At 48.7% G+C, this 23,578-nt stretch overlaps 1 protein-coding gene across 1 annotated transcript in view; it reads left to right on the plus strand.

The window, feature by feature from the left end:
- The window catches only part of MYO7B (myosin VIIB), an 87,764-nt gene that overhangs the window by 50,255 nt on the left and 13,931 nt on the right, over window positions 1-23,578 (plus strand). Inside the window, exons 16-26 of the mRNA XM_081815491.1 lie at window positions 1,385-1,522; window positions 3,085-3,237; window positions 3,931-4,029; window positions 5,845-5,939; window positions 11,813-11,897; window positions 13,441-13,659; window positions 14,718-14,888; window positions 15,517-15,726; window positions 15,862-16,029; window positions 18,913-18,990; window positions 19,145-19,272. Of these exons, the coding sequence (XP_081671617.1) occupies window positions 1,385-1,522; window positions 3,085-3,237; window positions 3,931-4,029; window positions 5,845-5,939; window positions 11,813-11,897; window positions 13,441-13,659; window positions 14,718-14,888; window positions 15,517-15,726; window positions 15,862-16,029; window positions 18,913-18,990; window positions 19,145-19,272 (1,544 nt within the window). The remainder of the gene's footprint in view (window positions 1-1,384; window positions 1,523-3,084; window positions 3,238-3,930; window positions 4,030-5,844; window positions 5,940-11,812; window positions 11,898-13,440; window positions 13,660-14,717; window positions 14,889-15,516; window positions 15,727-15,861; window positions 16,030-18,912; window positions 18,991-19,144; window positions 19,273-23,578) is intronic.

A 23,578-nucleotide genomic window follows, 5' to 3' on the forward strand; every position in this document is an offset into this window, starting at 1 on the left:
AATGGTATGTGGTGTGTGTGTGTGTGTGTGTGTGGTACGGGGTGTGTGGTATGTATGGGAGGGTGTGTGTGCTATGGTGTGTATGGTATGTATGTGTGATGTGTGAGGTATATGTATGGTATGTGGTGTGTGTGTGTGTGTGTGTGTGGTATGGGGTGTGTGTTGTGTGGTGTGGCAGCAGCAGTGCTAAAGGCTGCTGGCCAGGAGAGTCCCCAGTGCTCCTCAGGGCAGCCTAGGATTTCCTGGCAAGGTGAGGGTCTGCCCACCCCCTCCCTGCCAAGCCTCCACCCCTTAAGAATGACTGTTCCAGAAAAGCCCCATGAATCGTCTAATGAGGAGCTCCCCTACCCTGGGCAGGGAGATGGGGCCTGCTGAGTGGCTCGGGAACTTGGGGTGTAGGCAGAGGAAACTGCCCTCTGTGCCAGGCATTCAGCACTGGCCACACTGAGGTGCCCTTGACCTTTCATCACGCCCCACCTGAGCTCTGCAGGAGGCCTCTCCTGAGACCTTGGTGCCCAGGACCCACCATGTGCAGGACCATGTGCAGAGCCGGCCTGGGGAGGCACCAAGGAGCCATGAGGCTGGGCAGGAATTGCCCAGGTCTGGAACCAGGTGCAGCCAGGCTGGACCCCCTGTATCACTGAGCCACGCTAAACTCTCCACAGCTGAGGCCAGAGTACAGGCTTGTCCTGGCTCTGTGGGGCCCCCAGAGCATGTCCCGGGGATTTCAGGGAATAAGATGACAGCAAGGGAAATGCACATTATTTTACAAACCAGGACAACAAGAAAATGCTGCCCATTGTTACCATAAGGTGCCAGTGATTGCATCCTCTTCTCAGAAGTGTTAAGACTCGTGTCACCAGTTGATGCAATTTGGCAGTACATGCCTTTGCTCGGGTGCATTTGACTTGGGAAGGGTTTGGTCAGGGAGCATCATCCAAGATGAGCATTGCACAAAACACACACTGAGCCTGCTGGGGGCTTGCACTTGTTTTCTCTTGCATCCATGATTTTGTGACATCTATTTTAAAACTATATACATGTACTACAATGTTTACAATGTGCACTATAAAACATTTTTTAAAAACATACAAAACCAATAGGAAAACTGAAAACGTAGAAGGGTAGGGGTAAAAAGTGAATGTTGCCAGTTCTCACATTCTTTCCCACTCTGGTGTATCATCTCGTACACCCCACTTGGGGGACCCCACCCCTAGACAGGATACCTTGCCCCATCTTACTCACCAGAACCTATGATGGGCCAGTGCGTGAGGGGTTGCAGCCCCGCCCATCTGTGGGACCTTGGCAGAAGCCCTCATCTGGGTCAGCTGTGCCCCAGGCCGAGCTCCCCAGCCCCCACTTGTGCCTGTGCTTCTGCTTGCAGTCTGCAGACTCCAGCAAGCAGCCCTCCACGTTGGCAGGCCAGTTCAAGAAGTCCCTGGACCAGCTGATGAAAATCCTGACCAGCTGCCAGCCCTACTTCATCCGCTGCATCAAACCCAATGAGTACAAAAAGCCACTGGTAATGAGGGGAGGCTGGGGTCACGCACGGGGGGGGCATCTATTAGATGAGTCTGATGGCATCTAGGGTAACGTCATTCCCTTCATCAGGGAGTGGTCAGCATTAGAGCTATCTGCCCCCATTTTAGAGATGGGGACACTGAAGTAAGGTGACCAGTCTAGGCCATTCAAAGATCAGTGACTGGCAGGACTTTGGATAACCCAGGGCTCTGTTGTCTCAGACCTGCTATTCACCAGCTGTGTGCACTTGGCCAGGTGCTTTACTTCTTTGAGCCTGTTTTCTCCTCTGTAAAGTCAGAATCGTGCCTGCCTTGTGGCGGGGCGGGGGGCAGCAAGGACTGTACATGTTTTTGGCAAGTCTGCATGTGTAAACCCCGCTCAATAAGGGGCAGCAACCAGTACTAGGATGTTAATTAATTGTATTGTATTTTTTGAATAGAATAAAATTATAGGAAATTGGGACTGGCCTAGGAAATCCAGAATGTATCTTCCTTAGAGGCACAATGCCTATATTTAGATAATAACTGTATTCCCAGAGGCTCTCTGCCCACACCCACACCCCCCACTTGCAGAGCTGTGAGACAGGTGGGCGGGGCCCGAGGCTGATGTTCCTGTTTCTCCAGCACGCCTGGCACATCTCTCAGAGACCCCGACTGCTATGTGGGGTGGGGGTTGGGGGCCAGGCAGGCTCAGGGTTTAAACCTGGCTCAGCCACTTGGGAGTGTGGCCCTGAGCCTCAGCCATCCGTCTTAAAACTGGAGCTAAAGTTCTCCACCATGTAGGGCTGTTGTAAAAATTAAATGAGAAACACTGAGCTCACAGGAAATGCTCAACAAATGGGAACCAATTAGTTGCCCAAGACTAATGGCCATAAACAGTTGTTTCTGTGGCCCTCAGTGTTTCCAGGTGGGTAACTGCCTGCTGGTGGGCTTGCCAGATTTGAGGCTGTGCCCCTAGTCCCCAGACATTCCTGGCTCGGAGGCTGAGGGGAGGTTCACTAGAGGCTAAGCTGTGTAGAGTCCGGGGCCATGGCTGAGACCCCATAACCTTGCGCAAAGCATCAGGCCCATAGTCCTCTCTGTTGGCCACGCCCATCTCTGGGTGGGAGGGGGAGGCGGAGAGACTAAGCTGGCTAGAATATTTTCTGACTCTCGGTGGGAAATGTATTTCTTCATTCCACTAGACTGTGGGAGGCAGAATGGTGCCGGAAGAGCTGCAGGGGCGCCCACCCCAACACAGGCAAGGCCAGGAGGAAACATTTTAACATGACATATGCAAATAACTTTTATATTCATAGTACTTTGCATATCCTGAGAATGAGGGGAGTATTTAGTGTTCTTGTGGATGTCACAGTTTGTATATTATCGACTTTTATCTCCTCGGAAACACTTTCGGGACTTTTCAGTGACTTCAGAACAAATACCTGTCTTCCAAAGAGACTTTTGGTCAAACCAAGCGTTGTTGAGTTGTCTTGTATCTGGGGATGGCGGCACGGCTGGGGGTCGGGCGGGCTGCCCGCGTGCAGCGGCTCAGGAAGCGGGCCTCCCACCTCTGCGCCCGCAGCTCTTCGACCGCGAGCTGTGCATCCGGCAGCTGCGCTATTCCGGCATGATGGAGACGGTGCACATCCGCAAGTCGGGCTTCCCCATCCGGTACACGTTCGAGGAGTTCTCCCGGAGGTTCGGCGTGGTGCTGCCCAACGCTGTGCGCCTGCAGGTGCCTGTTAGCCTCCGCCTCAGCACGCGGTCCCTAAGAGGCAGCAGTGGTCAGCCTCAGCACCCCTGCTACCTCCCGGTGCCCCAGCCCCCAGTTCCAAGGGGGTCCTCCAGCTGCCCTCCTGCGGCTGAGGGCCTCTTCCCAGGCTCCAAGCTTTGAAATGACCCTTGTTCCTCCCTTCCTCTCATCTCCAGCCCCGTGTCTCACTCCCTGGGGGCCCTGGAAGTGAGGGAGGGGGTGGCTCACACTAGATCACACTCACTGGATGAGGCTGGTGGCTGAATATGTTGGTTCTAGGAGGTGTCTGCACTTTAAAGCAAATACTTCCATGGTAGCATGCTGGGGAGATGATGTGTGGCTGGATTGCTACTGGGGGCAGGAGGTCCTTCCCATCCTTCCTCAAACACTCAGCCATCCTAAACTTTGAGCTGTCCAAGTACCCAACAGCCTCACTGAGGCTCCAGGCCTGCGAAGCATGGTGGCCTTGAGGTTCCAGGTCCTAGGTGCTCCCCTGGGCCCCATCCTTGTTTGGAAGTGCTTGAGCCTGTGTCCTGACTGAGCAGCACTGATGGTGAAACCCAGGGGAGGAGGAAGACTTGAATCCCAGAAAGCCTTTGAGAAGGGACCCTCCCTCTCCCCCCACTCCGGGGCTGCTCCAACTCCACCAAGCCACTTCTGTTTTCTCCTTGGCAGCTTCGAGACAAGGCTCGCCAGATGACTCTGCGCATTGCCGAAATGTGGCTGGGGACAGACAAAGAATGGAAAGTGGGAAAGACCAAAATTTTCCTGAAGGTGAGCCCCTGAACGTGCTGGTCCTCAGTCTCCTCCTTGGGGCTGGTCCCATGCCCACCAGGTGGCATCCCCTCACCCACCCTGAGCCAATGCCATGGGAGCCTGCTCCAGGTATGGCCCCCACCCTGAGGCACCCTGGTTGTAGAAAGCCATGCTGAGGGGGAATGTGGGGAGGGCTCAGACCAGCCTGCAGAAGCCCGGGAGGCTTCTCAGAGTGGAGCATCTAAGGCAAGACCTGAGGATAAGGAGGAGCTGCCCCAGGTCACCAGGCAGAAGCAAGAAGGAGCTCAGGGTAGGCTCTCACTGTCCCTAAGAATAGGCCTCCTCCTCCATGCCAGGAGCCACAGTCTGAAGTCAGATCTGGGGAAGCTTCACCTCTTCAAAGCCCTGGGGAGCTAGTGCTTCAGTGGAAGGAATGAGTGTGCTGATTACCCCTCACCTTAGAAGAGCTTGTCCTTGGGCAGGCATGTGCAAGCAGCACCACCGCCCACCACCCACCTCCATCCCCCACAACTTACAGGAAGGCCCAAGGTCACACACAGACAGCTTGTGGCTGACAGCCTCTAGCCCCTGAACCTGGCCTCTGGGCCCTCCAGGACTACAAGTTGGGTCAAGAGCCACGGAGGACAGAACCTCCATGTCCCCTAGCCTTGTAAGCTGTGGGTGGGTGAGCAAAGAGAGAAAGAGGAGGGAGAAGAGAAGATCAGTGCTGGAAGCATGCTCTGCCAGCCCACCCAAGCCCCACCCCATCCCCATAGCCCCTTCCTAAGTCCTTCACTCCCTCTGCTTCCATACAGTCTGCTCACCCATCCTCATCTGTTCCCAGAGGGACTTCCCTGCCCTGACCCTCTAGTCAGTCCGTCTGTTCATCTGTCCATGCATTAGCCAAGCCTGTGCTGGGGCTCTGGACTTAGTCAAGAGGGAAAAGGCAGAGGGGCTTCGGATTCCACTGGGGAGGTGAGACTGTCAGATGGAAGACATCGGGGAAGTCCCAGGGTGCTGTCCAGGAAGCTGGGATAGACGTTGGGGGCCACAGGGGTATAAAGGGTGAGGTCAGTACGAGCATGTGGTCGAGGAGAGGAGGAGGAGAGTGCCCATCCCTCCACTTCTCCCCTCCCTGGCTGTTCCTTGAGGCCACCATCAGAGGTCTGGTGTATCTCTGTGTCCCCAGTGCCCACCTGGGCACATGAAGAGGCTCGGCGCTTGCTTGATGCAAGACTGATGGAGGTGGGAGAGGCCACCAAACCCCTGCCTCTCCTCACCACTCACCAAAGCACCAAGCTGCTTTCTGTTCAACAAAGATGGTCCTTGCCTTGCAGGGACTAGGATGGCAAGCCCAAGGGAACAGCGATCCAGGTGAAGCACAAAGGCAGGCCAAAGAAAATCACAGCTCAAGGGCGAATAGGGCACATCAACTCACTTCGAATCCTACTCAAAGGCTGGGGGAAACAAGCATGAGTCTGTACTACAAGTTGGGTGACATTTCACATGAATTTTGGAAAATAAAACATAGCTTCAGAGAAACTTTTTGCCCCCTTATTGGGTTCTCCAGAGCAGAAATAAAATTTGCCGGATTGAATGAACAAGAAGAAAGAACTAAAATGGGAAGTTCTTAGATTGGGAATTGGGGGTATAGTTGCAGCTCCTGTCTCTGAGCCACATCAGGATCAATTTGAGGGTCACTTCCCCTGCTTGCCCTCCTGGGAGCACATAAGGGAAAAGTCTGAAAGACCCTTCTGTAGATAGGGCCCTGGCCCCAGGTGGGGTGTGGAGATGAGTGGAGGCATCTACATGCTGGGATCTCCTCTGTTCCAGGATAACCAGGACACTCTGCTGGAGGTACAGAGGAGCCAGGCCCTGGACAAGGCAGCAGTCAACATCCAGAGAGTCCTGCGAGGCTACAAATGGAGGTGCTGGCCCTGCCCAAGCCCCTCCCAGCCCACACACCCACATCTATTCATGGGCTTATCTGCCACATGTATATATCCTCTTTGGTGAAACATCTGTGCTTGTTATTTGCCCAGTTTCTGATCGGATTCTTTGTTAAGTTCTTGGGGGGTTTGGGGGGGTTTTGGTTTTTTTTTTTTTAAGATTTTATTTATTTATTTGCCAGGGAGAGAGAGAGGGAGAATACAAGCAGGGGGAGTGGCAGGCAGAGGGAGAAGCAGGCTCCTCGCTGAGCAAGGAGCCTGATGTAGGACTCGATCCCAGGACCCTGAGATCATGACCTGAGCCGAAGGCAGATGCTTAACCATCTGAGCCACCCAGGCGCCCCTCTTTGTCGAGTTTTGAGAATTACTTATATATTCTAGATACTAGTCCTTTGTTAGATGTGTGGTTTGCAAATATCTCCTCCCAGTCTATAGTTTTTCCTCAAGTCCTCTTTTTTTTTTTTAAAGATTTTATTTATTTATTTGAGAGAGAGAGAGAATGAGAGAGAGCAAGTACATGAGAGGGGGCAGGGTCAGAGGGAGAAGCGGACTCCCTGCTGAGCAGGGAGCCCGATGCGGGACTCAATCCCGGGACTCCAGGATCATGACCTGAGCCGAAGGCAGTTGCTTAACTAACTGAGCCACCCAGGCGCCCCCTCCTCAAGTCCTCTTAAGAGGGTCTTTGCAGAGCAAAATTTTTAGTTTTGATGGAGTCCAGTTTATCAAATTTCCCTTCGTGGTGCATGCTTTTGGTGTCACATCTAAGATCTCTGCCTGAAGGTTTTCTCCAGTCTCATTTTCTAGAAGGCTCTATAGTTTTACAGTTGCATTTAGATCCATTCTCATTTTGAGTTAAATCTTGTATAGCGTGTGAGACTTAGGCTATGGTTCTTTTAAAATTTTTCCCCCAGTGGATGTTGCTACAGCATCGTTCATTGAAAAATCCATCCTTCTTTCAATGAATTGATTTTGCACCTGTGTCGAAAATCAGTTGGGCATATTGCAAGTTTGTTTCTGCATTCTCTGTTCTGTTGCAGTGATCCATGTGTCTGTTCCTCTGCCAGGGCCACACTGTCTTGTTGATTGTAGTTACGTAATAAGTCTTGAAGTTGTGTAGACTGATTCCTCCTACCTTGTTTTTCAAAATTGTTTTAGCTGTTCTGGGTCCTTTGTCTTTCCATATACATCTTAGAAAGACCTTATCCATATCTACAAAAAAATTCTTGCTGGGATTTTGATAGTAATTAATGTTATATATCAATTTGAGGAGAATTGACATCTCTACTATGTTAAGTTTTCTAATCCATGAATTCCGTTTATTTAGATCCTCTTTGATGTCTTTCACCAATGTTTTTTAGTTTTTGGTATACATGTTCTGTATATGTTTTTTTAGGTTTATACCTAGATTGCGTTTTTTTTTTTTTGAGAGATTATAAATGGTACTGTATTTTTAATTTTGACATTGATGTGTTCATAGCTAGTCTAAAAATATTAATCGATTTATGTGTGTTGACTTTGTTTCCTGAAACCTTGCTGAAGTCACTCACTTTTTATGGATTTCTTGAAATTTTCTATGTAGATAATTACATTATCTGCAAATAGGGACAGTCTTATTTCCTCCTTTCCAATCTTTATGTCTTTTATTTACTTTTCTTGCTTTATTGCACTGGCCAGAACTTCCATTTACCTTCTCCCATTTGTAATATAATTTTCCTTAAATGTTTCCTCTACATACATTTAGTTTCTAAGTGTTTGGAGATTTTCCTGTTATCATACTGTTATTGATTTCTAGTTTGATTCCATTGTGGTTGGAGACACACTCTGTATGAGTTAAATCTTTTTAATGTGCTCACATTTCCCTTATGGCCCAGGATATGGACTATCTTGTTATGTGTTCTAAGGGTGCTTGAAAAGATGAGAAAGGGGTGCTGAAGTTTCCAAGCATAATTGTGGATTTGCCCATTTTTCATTTTAGTTCTGTCATTTTTTGCTTCATATATTTTTCAGCTGTGTTGTTTGGTACATACACATTTAGGATTGCTATATCTTCTTGGTGGATTTATCCTTTTATCATCATGTAATGTCCCCCTTTGTCTCTGGTTATTTTCTTTGCTCTGAAGTCTACTTTATCTGATAATAATATAGCCACTTCTGTTTTATCTTGGTTACTATTTGCAAGATATATATCTTTCATCCTTTTACTTTCAACCTGTATTTCAAGTCATAGACAGTCTTGCTTTTAAATCTATTAAGCCAATCTCTGGTTTTTAGTTGGTGTAGTTATGCTTTTTATGCTTAATGTAATTATTTATACGTTAGACCTTGAGTCTGCCGTTTTATTTTTTGTTTTCTGTTCTGTTTTTAATTTCTGTTTTCTTTTTCCTGCCTTACTGTGGATTACCTAAACATTTTTTAAAATTCCATTTTCATTTATTTATAGTATTTTAGAGTGTATTTCTTTTTATAGCTTTTCTTAGCTGTTGCTCTACTATTACATTATATATACAAAAATTATGACAGTCTACCAGTGTCATCATTTTACCACTTTGAGAAGCATAGAAACTTTATCTCCCTTTATGTCCATTTACCTTCTCCCATTTGTAATATAATTTTCCTTAAATGTTTCCTCTACATACATTTAGAACAACATTAGTGTTACAAATTTTGCTTCAATCATCAAACATGATTTAGAAAACTCAAGAGGAGAGGAAAGCCTATTGTATTTGCCCATATTGTTGCTTACTATTTTTTTCTTCCTTTCTGACATTCCAAGGTTTCTTTTATCATTTCCTTTATCTTTAAAGAATTTCCTTTAGTTATTATTTTAGGATAGGTCTATTGGCAATTCTCTTAGTGTTTTTAGTTTTCCTTCATCTGAGAATGTCTTTATTTCCCCTTCCTTTCTGAAACATATTTTCAGTAACATAAAATTCTGGGTTAACAGCTCTTTTCTCTCAGTCCTTGGAAAATAATTGTGCCACTTACTCCTGGGCTCCATGGTTTGTGAGGAGAAATATGAATCATTTTGCCCCAAAAGTAATGTATTGTTTCTCTCTTGTTACTTTCAAGATTTTTTGCCTTTAGTTTTCAGAAGTTTGACCATGAGGTATCTTGATGTGGACTTTGTTGAATTTATCCTGTCTGAAGTTTGCTCAGCTTCTTGAATCTGTATGTTTATATCTTTTGCTACATTTATGAGCTTTTAAGCCATTATTTCTTATAATGCTTTTTCAGCACTGCCTCTTTCCCCTTTCTTCCTAAGACTCCAATGACAAAAAAAAAAAAAAAAATTTAGGAGTCCTACTGGTGCCTGAGGCTCCATTCACTTTATTTTGGTCTCTTTTCTTTCTGTTTTTCAGGTTGGGTAATTTCTACCATTCTATCTTCAAGCTCACTGATTCTTTCCTCTTTTCTCTCCATCTGTTGCCAAACCCATCCACTGAGGGCTTTTTTTAGTATTATTATTTCAGTTATTATATTTTTCAGTTCCATTTGGTTCTACTTTATGTCTTTTACTTCTTTACTGAGACTTTGTATTTTCTCATTTGTTTCAAGTGTGTTTATAACTGCTCGTTGAAGCATTTTTATAATGGCTAACATTTCTGTCAGTGTTGGCATATGTTGCTTGTCTTTTCTCATTCGAGTTAATATTTTCTTGGTTCTTACTTAGTATGATAAGAGATTTTAGATTGAAACGTGGACAATTGGGTTATTATATTATAAGAACTCTGGGTCTTGTTTAAATGTTCTGTTTTAGCTGGCTTCCTCTGACACCACTCTAGCAGGGGGAGGTGGGGGTGCCATCCATTTACTGTCAGATGGGGGGAGAATCCAAGTTCTCCACATGGCTTCTACTGACTCTCAAGGCAGGTAGAGGTTCCTTTTTACTGCTGGCTGGGAGTGGGAGTTCTAGCTTCCCAGTAGGCCTCCACTGATATCACCCTGGCTGGGAGGGCCATAAATGCCTTATTACTACCCCAACATGGCCTTTACTGATACCATAGTGGGAGAGTGACATTCTTATCACTGGGGGATGGTGAAAGACCTGCCTCTGCACTGGGTCTCCTCTGACACCACTCCAGCATGGAGAGGAGGAGCACCACATTACTGCCAAGTGGTTGTGGAAGTCCAGGATTCCCCAGTGGTCTCCACTGACACTGTGAGGGATGGGCTCATTACTACTCATCAAGGATGGCTTCCCACTTAGCCTTCTCTGACACGACCCTGGCAAGGGCAGAAATCTAGGCTCCCCACTTGGCATTTTTTGGTATAAGTGGGGCTAGGACCACAGTTGTTTTGTGGTTTTTCACTGGAGTAGAGTGGCTTTTATTTAAAAGTTTTGTCTTGCTAAGCTTCCCCTTCCCTAAGCCTTTTGGTAGAAAGAGAAGGCTTTCCTTGGGGCTTTTCTGTTCTGTCCCCATTGTCCTTTCTGGATTGCTGACTTCTTCAGCTCCTACTCTGGGGAATATGAGGTAAAAAGAAAACCCAGAGAAGTTAGCACTGTGTCGCTCCTTGGATCTGAGATCCATAACTGGCCTGCCGCCTTCTCTCCACATTTCAGAGTCTTCTTATGTTTGTTTGATATAAATGTACAGGGTTTTTAGTTGTAGTCAGCAGGAGAAATAGGAAAAAGTATGCCTACTCCATCTTCCCAGAAGTGATCATCATTGATAATTGATAGTGTTCTTGTTCTTCTGGACAATACAGTTAGACTAGAATATTAAAGAAAAGATAAAAAAAATTAGGATTTCTCAACTTCAACTCTGTTGTCATTTTGGATTAGATAAATCTTTGTTGTGAGGGCTGTCCTGGGCATTATGGGATGTTTAGTAGCATTCCTGGCCTCTACTCATGAGATGCCAGTAGCATCCTCCTCCCCCATCCCCCAGTCATAGCAACCCAAAATATCTCTAGACACTGCCAAATGTGCCCCCGGGGCTGGGGGCAAAATCACCCCCATTTGAGAACCACTGGTATAAGTATTAGAAAGGAGACAGATTATCTTTATTTTAGATAATTATTTACTTCAGCTTCATATTAGAATCATCTGGGGAGATATTTATACAGTGTGTGTGTATATATATATATATCAAAAAACATTAGAACAAGAGAGAGAGAGATTCTCCAGACCCATCAGCAAGGATTCTCACTTAATCAGAATGGGTAGGACCCGGACATCAATAAATATTGAACTTCTCCAGATGATTTTTTTAACATGGTTGAGACCTACTGTCCTAAGCCTAAGAAAATATCCTGAAAAATTATTAGCAGTGATAAGGAAACTCAGATAAGTGTGAGATAAAGGATACATCTATATGCACCAAGCTCGCTTCCCCAGAAGTCATGTTTCAGGTTACCCTCTCCATATTCAGCCCACTTTCCACCCTACAGAGGGGAGCAGTCTGATGGAGCTGCCAAGCTACCAGGGCCTGGGGGGCTGCCCTCCTGCCTTGACCTGCCTCCAGAGAGGAGCCCTGGTCCTGGGATTCTGACCTAGTTCCCAGCAGATACCTGGGCTACTGGCCAGAGGATCAGGAAAAGTTTGGCAAGGAGTAAAAAGTTGGAAATGAGTTTTATCCTTTCATAGATCTTTGGAAGGAGTGAGGAAAAATTTACTGATTGCTCTAAAAACTGGACTGTCCTAATTCACAAATTTGAGTAGTTGGCAATAGATTTAAGTTCTTAACATGTGTGTCTTTGGTTTGTAAAGGCTTCTGGGAAAGCAATAATGTATGTGTTCATTTTCCCCAACATTTCATTATCCCTCTTCCCTTCAAATCATTTTCCCCCCAAAGCCTTTGAAATGTCTGAGGTTGTTACACACACATTCGGACTTGCATTTCCCCTTCTAGGAGGGAGTTCCTGAGGCAGAGGCGGGCAGCTGTGACCCTCCAGGCTGGGTGGAGAGGCTACTACAGCAGGCGGAACTTCAAGCAGGTGAGAGAACTCACTAGGGAGGCTGCTCCAGCTGAAAGTTGGTTCATGTGAATATGAGAGCTCAGGCAGGGAGGATCAGATCACTAACGCATCACAACAGACTTCAAACGACCAGCCCTCAGCCCGCCACACACTGTTTAGCATCATCTCAGGTCACACGGTTTGTGGGCTTCAGTGTGTTCTCTTACAGAATTTTGGGCATCTCCAGAGCTAGAATGAGATGGTCTGCTCTGAAATCACATAATGATGGTCTTTTCTCAGTTTGCAGCCAACAAAGTAGGTTGATGGATTATTCTCTCTTTCAAGCTCTTCTGATTTTTTTTCTTGACCATAGGCACTGCTAATGAGTGTCTGCTCAACAAATGAACCAGAGCAACCTTAACCATGCTCTATTGGGCCTCACTTGACCACTTGTCTTTGTCACTGATGTGACTGTGGTTGGGACATGCAGTGGTCACATCAGCAAACCAAGGCCAGAAAACCAGGCTCAAGAAACTAGAACCAGATGAGCTATGAGAGGCTACAGTTCTGTGGAGGAGAGTGAAGACCCCTGGCTACTGGGCTGTGGAATGATGCTTTGGGGCCAGAGAAATACCAAGAGGAGCCTTTGAGGGTCTGGACAGGAGAGGCTGAAGGGCAGGGAACAGGGGAACAGCAACAAGATGCACATCCTTGCATTTTGAAATTTGACCCCAGGCCTGTCCATGTACTGTGCTCACAAGGATGTAATAGCAGCTGACATGGACGGAAAGTCTACTTAGAACCGTTCCTTTGCATGCATTGTTTTATTTATTGTTAAACCAACCCCATGTGTCAATAAGCTCGAGGCATAGAGAGATTAAATAATTTTCCCAGGAGCACACAGCTAGTAATCAGTAGAGCTGGGATTTGGATGCAGGTCTGTATAACTTCCAAGCTTATAGGATGAAGCATGACCCCACACCCCCAGCACCCAATGGGTTGGTCTTTGAGAAGCCAACAAGACTCGTCCAGGGGATCAGGGACTGCTGTGCACCAAAGCATGTTTGCAGCATAGAAGTGGGTGTTTATCAATTTATTATTTCCTCTTTATTTTAAAGATCCCAGAGATTAGCTTAATGAAGCCAGCCATAGACCTCCACACAGGTGCACTAGCTTCTGACAATTTGGCTGGACTTAGCTTTAGGTGTGATAAGCAAGGCCCCTGGAATCCCATCACCCATGTGACATCCAAACCAATTCTCTAATCACTGGCCACCAGGAGAGCACTTTATTGTCTATGCCGTTTAACAATACTTATTTAGCACTTATTTGCATGCCAAGGACTGTTCTCAGTGCTTTGCAAGGAATAACTCACTTAATATGCTCATGCTTGTAGGTGCATAAAATTTTAGCACTAGCGCTTTGCCAAGAAGCAGATAACTGTGAAGCTAATTTGTGAGGTCTCCTGGGATGTATGACTTGCCTCTCTTTCTCTCTGTCCCTTTGGGAAGGCCTTCTCCCTGCTCCTTGCCCTGCTGGGCCCAGGCCTCCTTTTGAGCATCTGTCCCTCTTGCCTCCACAGATCCTCCTGGGTTTTGAGCGCCTGCAGGCCATTGCCCGGAGCCAGCTGCTGGCAAAGCAGTACCAGACCATGTGGCAGAGGATGGTCCAGCTGCAGGCGCTATGCAGGGGCTACCTTGTGCGCCAGCAAGTCCAGGCCAAGAGGAAGGCAGTGGTGGTCATACAGGCGCATGCCAGGGGCATGGCTGTCCGGCGGAACTTCCGGCAGCAGAAAGCCAGTGTAGGTGGTCAGTGCCCTCTTAGGCCGGTGAGGGCTGACTGGGGCCCATAGCAGGAAGGCAGTCAGGAGGGATAAGCAGCGACATAGAGCTCTCACCAGACACTCCTATCTCCTCCACGTCCAAATTTATGACTGCAGCAGGTCCTCAGGCCGTCTGGGACATCTAGGTCACCCCCAGGAGCATGCGGGATGTGACATAGAAGAGGCATCGTGTCAGCAGGATGGTCTTATGCCTGAAACCTGGAAACTGAACTCCTTGATCCCTCCCTGAACGACATAGGAAACCAGGGCCAGATGAGCTATGGGGGACCACAGCTCCGTGGAGGAGGGCAAAGGCCCCTGGCTGACTGGGCCGTGGCATGACACTTCTGGGGTAGAGAAATTCCAAGAGGAGTCTGTGAGTGTCTGGGCAGGAGAGGCTGACGGGCAGGGAGCAGGGCAGTGGCGCAAGGTGCACATCCCTGCATTTTGAAATTTCACCCTCGTGATTCCCTTTCCTCTAGCGAGCACCCGAGAGTCAACCTCTTTCCTCAGTACTCGCTCATTTGGAAACTGATAAAGGCTAGGATGAAGTCTACGCCTGCTCTAGGGATGAAAGTTGGGTCTGCTGAGCACATTACTAGTGCAGTGGCCAGGACAAGTAAGACATCAGACCCTCAGACACGTCCACAGCAGGCTTCTGCTCTCAGGTAGCCCCAGACAGACCACAGATCAGCCTCACCTGTGCGCTAGTTAGTACAGGCCCAGGGACATGTCCTAGTGGAGCCTTGGTGCACTTTGAGTGAAGGGACTAGGTGGGCAGCTAGGTTCTGGGGGCCCCTGGGGTTTGAGGCAGTAGCTCAGGGACCATGTCAGGCAGCCCTCCTTCTCTGGACCTCTGATTCTCCATGGGGAACGAAAAGCCCAGGGTGGTTGATCTCTAGTCATGCTAGTTATTAAATTCTAGGATTTTAGAGGAAAACTTACTGATTTGAACAAATCACATCAGGAGGAGGTTCAGTGAGGTGCTTGCCTCCGCTGGGCCTGTGGTAACCTTGCTCCATGGGGCATATGCGCAGGGGCCTCTAGCCATCCCCGCTGAAGAGCAGAAGAGCCAAAGTGCTCTCCCCACCCGGAAACGGCAGTCCATCTACGACACTGTCACGGACACGGAGATGGTGGAGCAAGTGTTCGGTTTCCTCCCTTCCGTGGTCGGTGGGCAGGAGGGCCAGGCCCCACAGCGCTTTGAGGTAAGATGGGCCCTGTCATTCAGGGGTCCGGCCTGGCAGGGGATGGAGGACACCGCTCAGTTCCTGACCGCAGTCAGCCTCCAGGCTCACTGAGAAGCCAAGGCTCGGCTGGGGGGTTAGGGGAGCTGACAGAAGAGGTGGTGAAGTGTGTCCTGCGGTCCTGGGTGAGCAAGCAAGAAAAAGGGGCGCATGAGTTTCTGTGGCCAGACCCTTTCAAGTTAAGCAGGTTTCTTACCTAGGAGACTTCCTAGAACCTTTAACGTGCAAATGCTGTGGGGCTTTCAACCAGGCAGCATTTCCCACGGCGTGTTTGACCCCCTCTCAGAGCACCCGCGCGCAAGTGCGCGCGCACACACACACACACACACACACACACACACACACACACACGCCGTGCAGTCGGGGCAGCTGAGACCACGTCTGCAGGAGGAACTGCCCAGCAGGGGCCCACTGACCCGGTGAGGTGGTGGAAGAGGTCTCAGACACAAGGGGGCGTGGTTCATGCGGCACCCAGCCGATAATCAGACAGACCTGTCTTGGGGCTCCCTGGCCTCCAGAGAGGCACACCCTGCTGGCTAGCATCTGAAGGGACAGCTGACCCCTGACCCTCCCTCTCACGGGCACGTAGGACCCGGAAGCAGGGACCCAGAAGCTGCCCGAGGTTGACCTGGACACCGTCCCCATGGTGGAGGAGTCTGAGGACGACACGGACAGCCTGGCCGAATACACCTTCCCCAGGTTTGCTGCAACCTACTTCCAGAAATCGGCCAGCCACACGCACATCCGGCGGCCCCTGCGCTACCCGCTGCTCTACCATGAGGATGAAGCCGACTGCTCGGTACCCAGTGGTTCTCTGGCTTCTAGTGGCTCAGGCCTCCCCCTGGTTCAGAGGGAATGAGGAAGGGAAGGGATCACTGTGGGCCCCGGACTGCTAGCTGCGTTCCAGCTGAGCCGCCTGTCTCCGTTTCCCCAGGCCGCCCTGGCCGTGTGGAGCATCATCCTGAGGTTCATGGGTGACCTTCCAGAGCCAGTGCTTTTTGCCAGGAACGGCCTGCATGGCGGCTCAGTGATGCGGCAGATCCACGACACCCTGGGCAGAAAGAACAGTACGCAGTCTCCACAGCACCGTGGGTCTACACAGGTGCGTGGTGTGAGGGGGCCGGGGCAGGGCAGGGCCCCGGTGTCGCCCAGGCCAAGGTCCCGTGGAAGCTGGACCTGAAGTGGGCAAGACGTGGAGTGAGCATCAGCCGCTAAACCTGACTCGCGCTCAGGAACTCATGAGTCAGGCATGATGCCCAGGGGTTTCTGAGTGATACGGTCAGTATCAAAAAGGGCCTTCCAGGCTCTGGGTTGTAGGTTTGACTCCAACGGAATTCAAACGCACAGAACAGTGATAACAACCGGTGTTGTTACTGATAGATGGCATGCTGTGTGCCAATTCCCGCTTCAGTTAATCCCCAGGGGAGCCAACCCTATGAAGTAGGGAGTAGTAAGTTTATTACAGCGGAAGAAGCCGAGAAGTGAAGTGACTTGTCCCCAGATCACAGGGAGTGAGTGTGACAGAACTGGGCTTTGAATCCATTCTAGTGAATCCAAAGACCCAGTTCTTGGCCTGTGGTCTATCCTGCCCTCTGATGGAAGGTTCATTCACATTCACTTTTGGTCAGAAGTCCTTCCCAAGGCCTCAGTTTCATGATGTCATCTTAATAGAACTCACCAAGAATAGTTCAAAGGAATTACACAGCAGTGACAGCACTAGGACCGCCAGCAGCAGGACCCCCAGGACGGCCTATAATTCTGACACCAGTCCCAGTGTGTGGGGGTTTTCCCCACACCAAGCAGTTCTCCAACACCAGCTGGGTGTGCCACGACTCTACTCACCTGGAACCTATCGACCTGGAGGCAGTGTCTGATCCCAGACTAAGGGTTCGGTCCTACAAGACGACCCCCCACTTCAGATACCAGTCGCAAGTCCGGGTTGCCACCTGTGCTTCTGACCCACAGGCTACAAATCAGGGGTTCCCACGACCCCTCCTTGGGTTTGATTAATTTGCTAGAGCAACTCACAGAATTCAGGGAAATACTTTAATTACTAGATTACCAGTTTTTATAAAAGGATATAACCAAGAACAGCCAGATGGAAGAGATGCATAGAGCAAGGTTTGGGGAAAGGAAGGTGGCGCTTGCATCCCCTCTCCCAGCGTGCCACTCTCCCGAAATTTCCACGCGTTCACCAACCCGAAGCTCTCTGAACTCCATCCTTTTGGGTTTTTAGGGAGGCTTCATTACATAGGCAGGAAGAATAAATCATTGGCCCTTGGTGATCAATCTCTAGCCCCTCTCCACTGCCCAGAGGTGGAGGTGAGAGGGAGGGGACTGGAAGTTCCAATCCCCCAATCACAGGGTTGGTTCCGCTGACAACCAGCCCCCATCCTTAGGTGTTTCTCAAAGTTGCCTCATTTGCAGGAAATTCCAAGGGTTTCAGGAGCTCTGTGCCGGGAATGGGGATGAAGACCAAATATTTATTTCTTACTATAAATCACAGTATCACAGCACCCCATACATCCAGTGTCTGGGACTCTGCTCAGACACCTGCAGGGTCCTGTGTGCAGACTAACTGCGTAGAAATCTAAGGAAGTCTGCAGCTTGAGATCACATGGCCAGACTTGGTCCCGGAGTTATGTGGGAAGTTGCCCAAGTTAAGCCCTGACCCCGGATCTCTAGAAGCATTGGTTTTGCAGAACATATTCGTTATCTATTGCTGGGTAACAAATTACCTCCCCACCCCACCCCCCAAATTTAACAGCTTGAAACAGTACACGTATTCTTTCACACAGTTTCTGAGGGTGACGAGTGGCTTAGCTGGTTGTCTTGGCTCAGGGTCTGTCCTAAGATTGCAGTCAGGCCACGGACAGGGCTGCTATCTCTCCAGGCTGGACCAGAGCTCCAGTACTTACTTCCAAGATGGCTCCCTAACATAGCTGCTGGCAGGAGGCCTCAGGTCTTGCCTCTCCACAAGGCTGCCCCAGCGTTCTCACAGTTGGACTTCCCCAGACTAAGTGAACTAAGAGAGGAAGCTGCAATGCCTAGTCTCATAAGTCACATACTGTGGTGGGTAGAAATGCCGGAGGATGTGGATCACTGGGGGCCACTCAGGACCCTGGGTGGTTGTCCAGCCACTCTGCACCTCTGGAGGGTGAGCACAGGGAGAAGCAGGACTGGCCTCCCAGAAGTCACATCTCAAGTTTTTCTTCCTACGCACATTTATTAAGCACCTGCTGTGTGCCTCCCACAGGAGCAGTGAGCAGAGCCAGCCTTGCCCACCCTCACCTGCCAGCTAGGGTATTTTGCAGTCCATCCCTGTGTGGCAAACCAGTTCTACCCCAAACCCCAACCCCACTGATCCCAACCCAAGCCCAGTTCCACACTGAGCTCTAATTTTGGCAGCAACTTCTCATGATGCCCTCAGGACAAGGTGGGACTCCTGCCTCAGGAGACCAACAGATCCTAATAGCTGGGGACAAGCCCCACCACCCCACCCAGCACAGGCCTTGAAGCTTAGATTCTTCTGATCCTCTGGCAGAGCTCCGAGCTCCCACCTTACAGGGGGCAGATGGTATTCCAAATCATGAAATTTTCACTGAGCATGACCAGGGCCCAGGGCTGTCCTGGGCACCTGGGCTCAGAGCTGGCCCTACCTTGAAGGGCTTTACTGGCAAGAGGTAAGGCTTTGGAATCAGAATGGTCCTGAGCCCTCCCCGAGAGCCGGTTATGTGAGTAGTCTTAGGAAGTGTCTCACCTCCCCTTGCCTCTGTTTCCTGACCCAGAAGGGAAGAGGAGGATGCACATCTCTAAGTGTTGCAAAGCTCAGCCAAGATGCAGGGCTGCACGCGGCTTTGTAAATTGGGCCAGGAAATGGCTGGGAGAGGTGGACACTAGCTCTGTCTAGGTGACTGTGGGGTCAGCAGCATCATCAAAGTACCGTCCTGGCACAACTTCCCTCAGGAATTGTCTCCATCTGCAGAGACCCAGCCGCAGGGACAGAGGGAGCAAGGATATCTCCTCCATGAAGCTAAAGCGGTCCTCCAGGATCACAGGCCAGGTGAGCCCAGGGTAAGGGGGCTTTAGTCTGCTTCCAGCCCTGCTGTTGGCCTGCCACAGGATCCCAAGCTTTTGCTTCCCTCCTTGCATCTGGTTTCCTCCTTTGCAAATGGGGAGCATCACAGCTCTCCTGACCGCCTCCTTTGGGTTTCAAGGTAACCAGCCAGCTGAATATTGGAGAGGAAGCATTTGAGCCTGATGGCCCTATCACAGACCGACCCATGTCCAACCTGGAGAAGGTGCACTTCATTGTGGGCTATGCTATCCTGCGGCCTAACCTCAGGTCAGTCCCTATTCCCACCTCACCCCCATGTAGAACATCAGAACCCCTCACTGGCTCTCAGTCCATGGCCACAGCCTCCTCCTCTGCCTGCCCCCTAAGACAGCCTGTCCTCTCCCTGCTCCCTGTCCTGGGGCCTACAGCCTAGGCCTGAGTACAATAGATATCATAACCATTAAGAGTTCTCCACTTGCTCTGTGTTAAAACCCATGGGTAAAGCGAGTTTTAGGCGAACAGGTGTATCATGGGGTAGTGATTCGTTTTATAATAGGCTTTTATGCAGGCCCTGTAAATGAGTAAATTCCTCATTTATATTATATATGTATTGCTTTACAGGAATTGTCTTTTTTTTTTTTTAAAGATTTTATTTATTAGACAGCGAGAGAGGGAATACAAGCGGGGGTGGGGGGTGGGAGAGGGAGAAGCAGGCTCCCCACAGAGCAGGGAGCCCGATGCGGGCTCGATCCCAGGACCCTGGGACCATGACCTGAGCCGAAGGCAGCCGCTTAATGACTGAGCCACCCAGGGGCCCCAGGAATTGTCTTTTCATATAAATGTTAAGAAATATGTATACTGCTTTGAAAAACAGACTACTATATTTTAGGGGTTTAAATATTTTGGGTTATTATTTTTTACCAAATTTGGGAAATTTTGGCCATTAGTTTTTCAGATACTTTTTTCTATTTTATTCTCTCTCTCTCTTGTCTTTTGAATTCTAATTAAACATATGTAAGAGTCTTCGATATCATCCCTTAGGTCCCTAAGGGTCTATTCCTCTTTCTTTTCTTTCCTCTCTGTTCTTTAGATTGGATAATTTCTATTGATCTATCTTCAGATTAACCGGTCTTTGTCTTAACTACCCTAGTCTGCTGTTATACCCAGGTAACAATTTTTTTTTTAAATTTCAGATGTTATATGTTTTAGTTCTAGAGTTTGCACTTGGTTCTTTTTATAGTTTCTATTTCTCTGCCAAGATTTCCTGTTCACTCATTCACTATGAGCATAGTGTCCTTTGTGTCCTTGAGCAGTGATGGTAGTTTTAAAACCTTTTCTGCTAAATCCAATATCTAAGTCATCTTGGGGTCAGTTCCCATTGACTGCCTTTCCTCTTGAGAATGGTCGTGTTTTTCTGTTTCCTCACACATCTAGTACTGGACTGTTATTCCCTCATAATTATATTACTTTTGGGTTATATCTGAGACACTGAGGATGATATGTTTAGAGACTCTGGAATCTGTTTTATTCTTTCGAAGAGTGTTGACTTTTGTTTTGACAGGCAGTTACCTTGGCTGGATTCAAACTTTGTCTCCCTGTAGTGAGCAGCAGATGGAATCCATGGTCAGTTATTTTAGCCTTTGCTGGGATTCCTGGAGTCCGCCCCACACATGTGTAGATCAGGGGCCAGCCAGAGATTTAGGAAGATTTTATATGCAAAATTGATAACTCTTCTTTTCTGGTTCTCTTCTTTCCAGGATTTCCCTTCTCACTTTCAGCTGCTGGGTTTGGGCACCCCAAACTCTGTCCTCTGGTTGTTCAAGCCAATAAGGCTGTAGGGTTTCTACCCCAGTTTTAGCTGCCTGTGTGACACCAACCTGGCAACTCTTCTAACTTAGTTCTATTGGTAGTTCTCTCATGTTAATCCTCACTGGCCGCCATATCCTCCAAGATGGCAGGCATGTATAAGCTGTGTCCAAATGAGATGCACTGTGGTTCTTCAGATACCTCTAAAGGCACTTACACACTGTGCTGTCCTCTAGCTGGGGCTGACACTTTCAGTGATCCACTGAGACTTGCTCTCAAATCTAGCCCCTAATTGAACATACCACAGCCTTAGTGCTGGGCTCTTCTGGAATGATGGGCTGCCTGTTTGTGTGGGATCCCATCAAGATGCCCGAGTCCCAGCTTCTTCTATGGCATCCTCTTAGTCAACAGAAAGCCCTTCCATGCTTGCCGCACCAAGTGTAACTCCCGGCTCCTGTCTGTTCTCTCTCCCATCAGGGGTAGCTTAGAATTAGGGGGGAATCAGATGCTAGTCTCTTGTTCATAGAGGCCCCTAACTTGTGTCTCTGGGGCATACATAAGTCAAATACTCTTAAGAACTCTGTCATTGTGCCCCATACCAGTACCCTGGAGTAGACCAATGGGCTTCTGGGGTTCAGCATACCTCAGATAGGGAGTGAGATGGATCTCTCTCTGGCAGACAGCCCCATCTCTATTAACAGTTTTCCTGGGGTCTCCCCAGCTCTGCATCACTTGGAGGGAATACAGATGGGCCAAAGATTTCTCTACTTCCATGAAGTCCCTTTCAGGAATCGCCTTTCAAATTTTTCATCTTCTCTTATGCAGGAGATGTCAGTAGCTAGACTGGTTCTGCCATCCTTTGATAAATTCTACAAGAATGTATCTCTTTAGAGTGTTGAGCATTATCATCTGTTTGTCCTTGGCTCTGGGGTCTTAGTCGGATTCCAAGACAAAGCAAATGCCCACTCCACATCCAGCCACCCATTCAATAAATGTTTTTTTTTCAAGTTTTTATTTAAATTCCAGTTAGTTAACATACAGTGTAATATTAATTTCAGGTGTAGAGTTTAGCAATTCATCATGTATATACAACACCCGGTGCTCAACACAACAACTACACTCTTTAATACCTATCACTCATCTAGCCCATCCTCCCACCCACCTCCCCTCTAGCAACATTCCATTTGTTCTCTATAGTTGAGTCTGTTTTCTGTTTTGCCTTTCTTTTTCTTCCCCCTCTGTTCATCTGTTTTGTTTCTTAAATTCTACATATTGATTAAATTAAATGGTATTTGTCTTTGACTAACTTATTTTACTTAGCATAGTACTCTCTAGCTCCATTCATGTTGTTGCAAATGGCAATAAGCATTTATTAAGTACCTGCTCAGGGCCCGGCCTTAGCCTGAGGGTTGGGGATGCAGAGAAGAGGGCAACAGGTCTCTGTCCTCTGGGAGCTCATTCTTTAGTGGGGAGCATGGGAGAAGCCAGATACCCACAATAACTGCTTATGCTAAGATGGGGGTCCAGTGAGAGAACAAAGGACTAGTCATAATGCCCTCCTAGGCTGGGTGGGGTGGGAAGGAGGAAGGGTGTTCACCAGACAAAGGGAGAAGGTGAACAGGGTCACAGAATCCTGAAACAGCCTGAGGGTCTGGAATTCCAAGTGATCTGTCACTGCTGGGGCATGGAGTTTGAATTCAATTCTAGGAGAAGTAAGGAAAAGTTTTAAGAAAGAGAAGACCAGGGTGCCTGGGTGGCTCCGTTGGTTAAGCGACTGCCTTTGGCTCAGGTCATGATCCCAGGGTCCTGGGATTGAGCCCCACATCAGGCTCCATGCTCGGCAGGGGGTCTGCTTCTCCCTCTCCCTCTGCTTCTCCCTCTCCCTCTGCAGCTTCCACTGCTTGTGCTCTCCTGCTCTCTCTGTGTGTATGTCAAATAAATAAATAAATAAAATCTTTAAAAAAAAAAAAAAGAAAGGGAAGGGAAGACCATGATTATATTTGAATTCCAGAAAGGTCTTCCTGCCAATGACATGGAGGGATAGAGCCAGGGGGTGGGAGGCCAGGAGAGGGCTGCTGCAGAGGTCCCCAGAAAGCTGATGAGGGATGGCCTAGGGAGCGGGAACAGAGAAAATATCCAGGAGACAGATGGTAGGTGGCTGACTGATAGGAGGAGTCATGAGGGCTTCCAGACTTCCAATTTGAGTGAAATGGTTGATGGTGGTACCTGTAGAGACTGCCAAAAGAGGAAGTGGCTAGAGCTGACTGTACTGGCCCATGAGAGCGATGGTAAACATCTCTTCCCAACTCTGTGTTCAGTGACATCGTGTTAGTAGCTTGAAACTGGCATTGGTGGGAATATTTACACCATAGAAATTGGCAAATGCAACAAATCAGAGCTTTTTCCCTAGGAGAGTTGGTTGTTAAACATTGAGAATCATCACCACTGAGTAATTAGGAGAAAGATGCTGGCCTCTGGATATGTTGGGGTTGGAGGGGCTAACAGGACCCTTGTATAAGATGATAGAGGCTTGGGTCAGCAGGAGGGACCCAGGAGAGCCCCCTCCCCAAGAGAAGGCAGAGAAGAGAGGCTCATGAGCCTGTATGAATGGGAACTGGTCAGGAGGGGAGGAGTCGAGGGATTCTCCATGGAATCTTCACTCCTCTCTGTACTTGGAGGGATGGCTGCGTTGAGGGGTGGGGGAGGGACTGGGCCTCAAGGTGATGGAGAAGGCTGGAGATGACAGTGAACTTGAGGAAAGGAGCAGATTGGGTTGGGTGGGGCCACT

Source organism: Leptonychotes weddellii, chromosome 3 (genome assembly GCF_054177405.1).
Source record: "Leptonychotes weddellii isolate Sample4059 chromosome 3, ASM5417740v2, whole genome shotgun sequence".
Taxonomy (NCBI): Eukaryota; Metazoa; Chordata; class Mammalia; order Carnivora; family Phocidae; genus Leptonychotes; species Leptonychotes weddellii.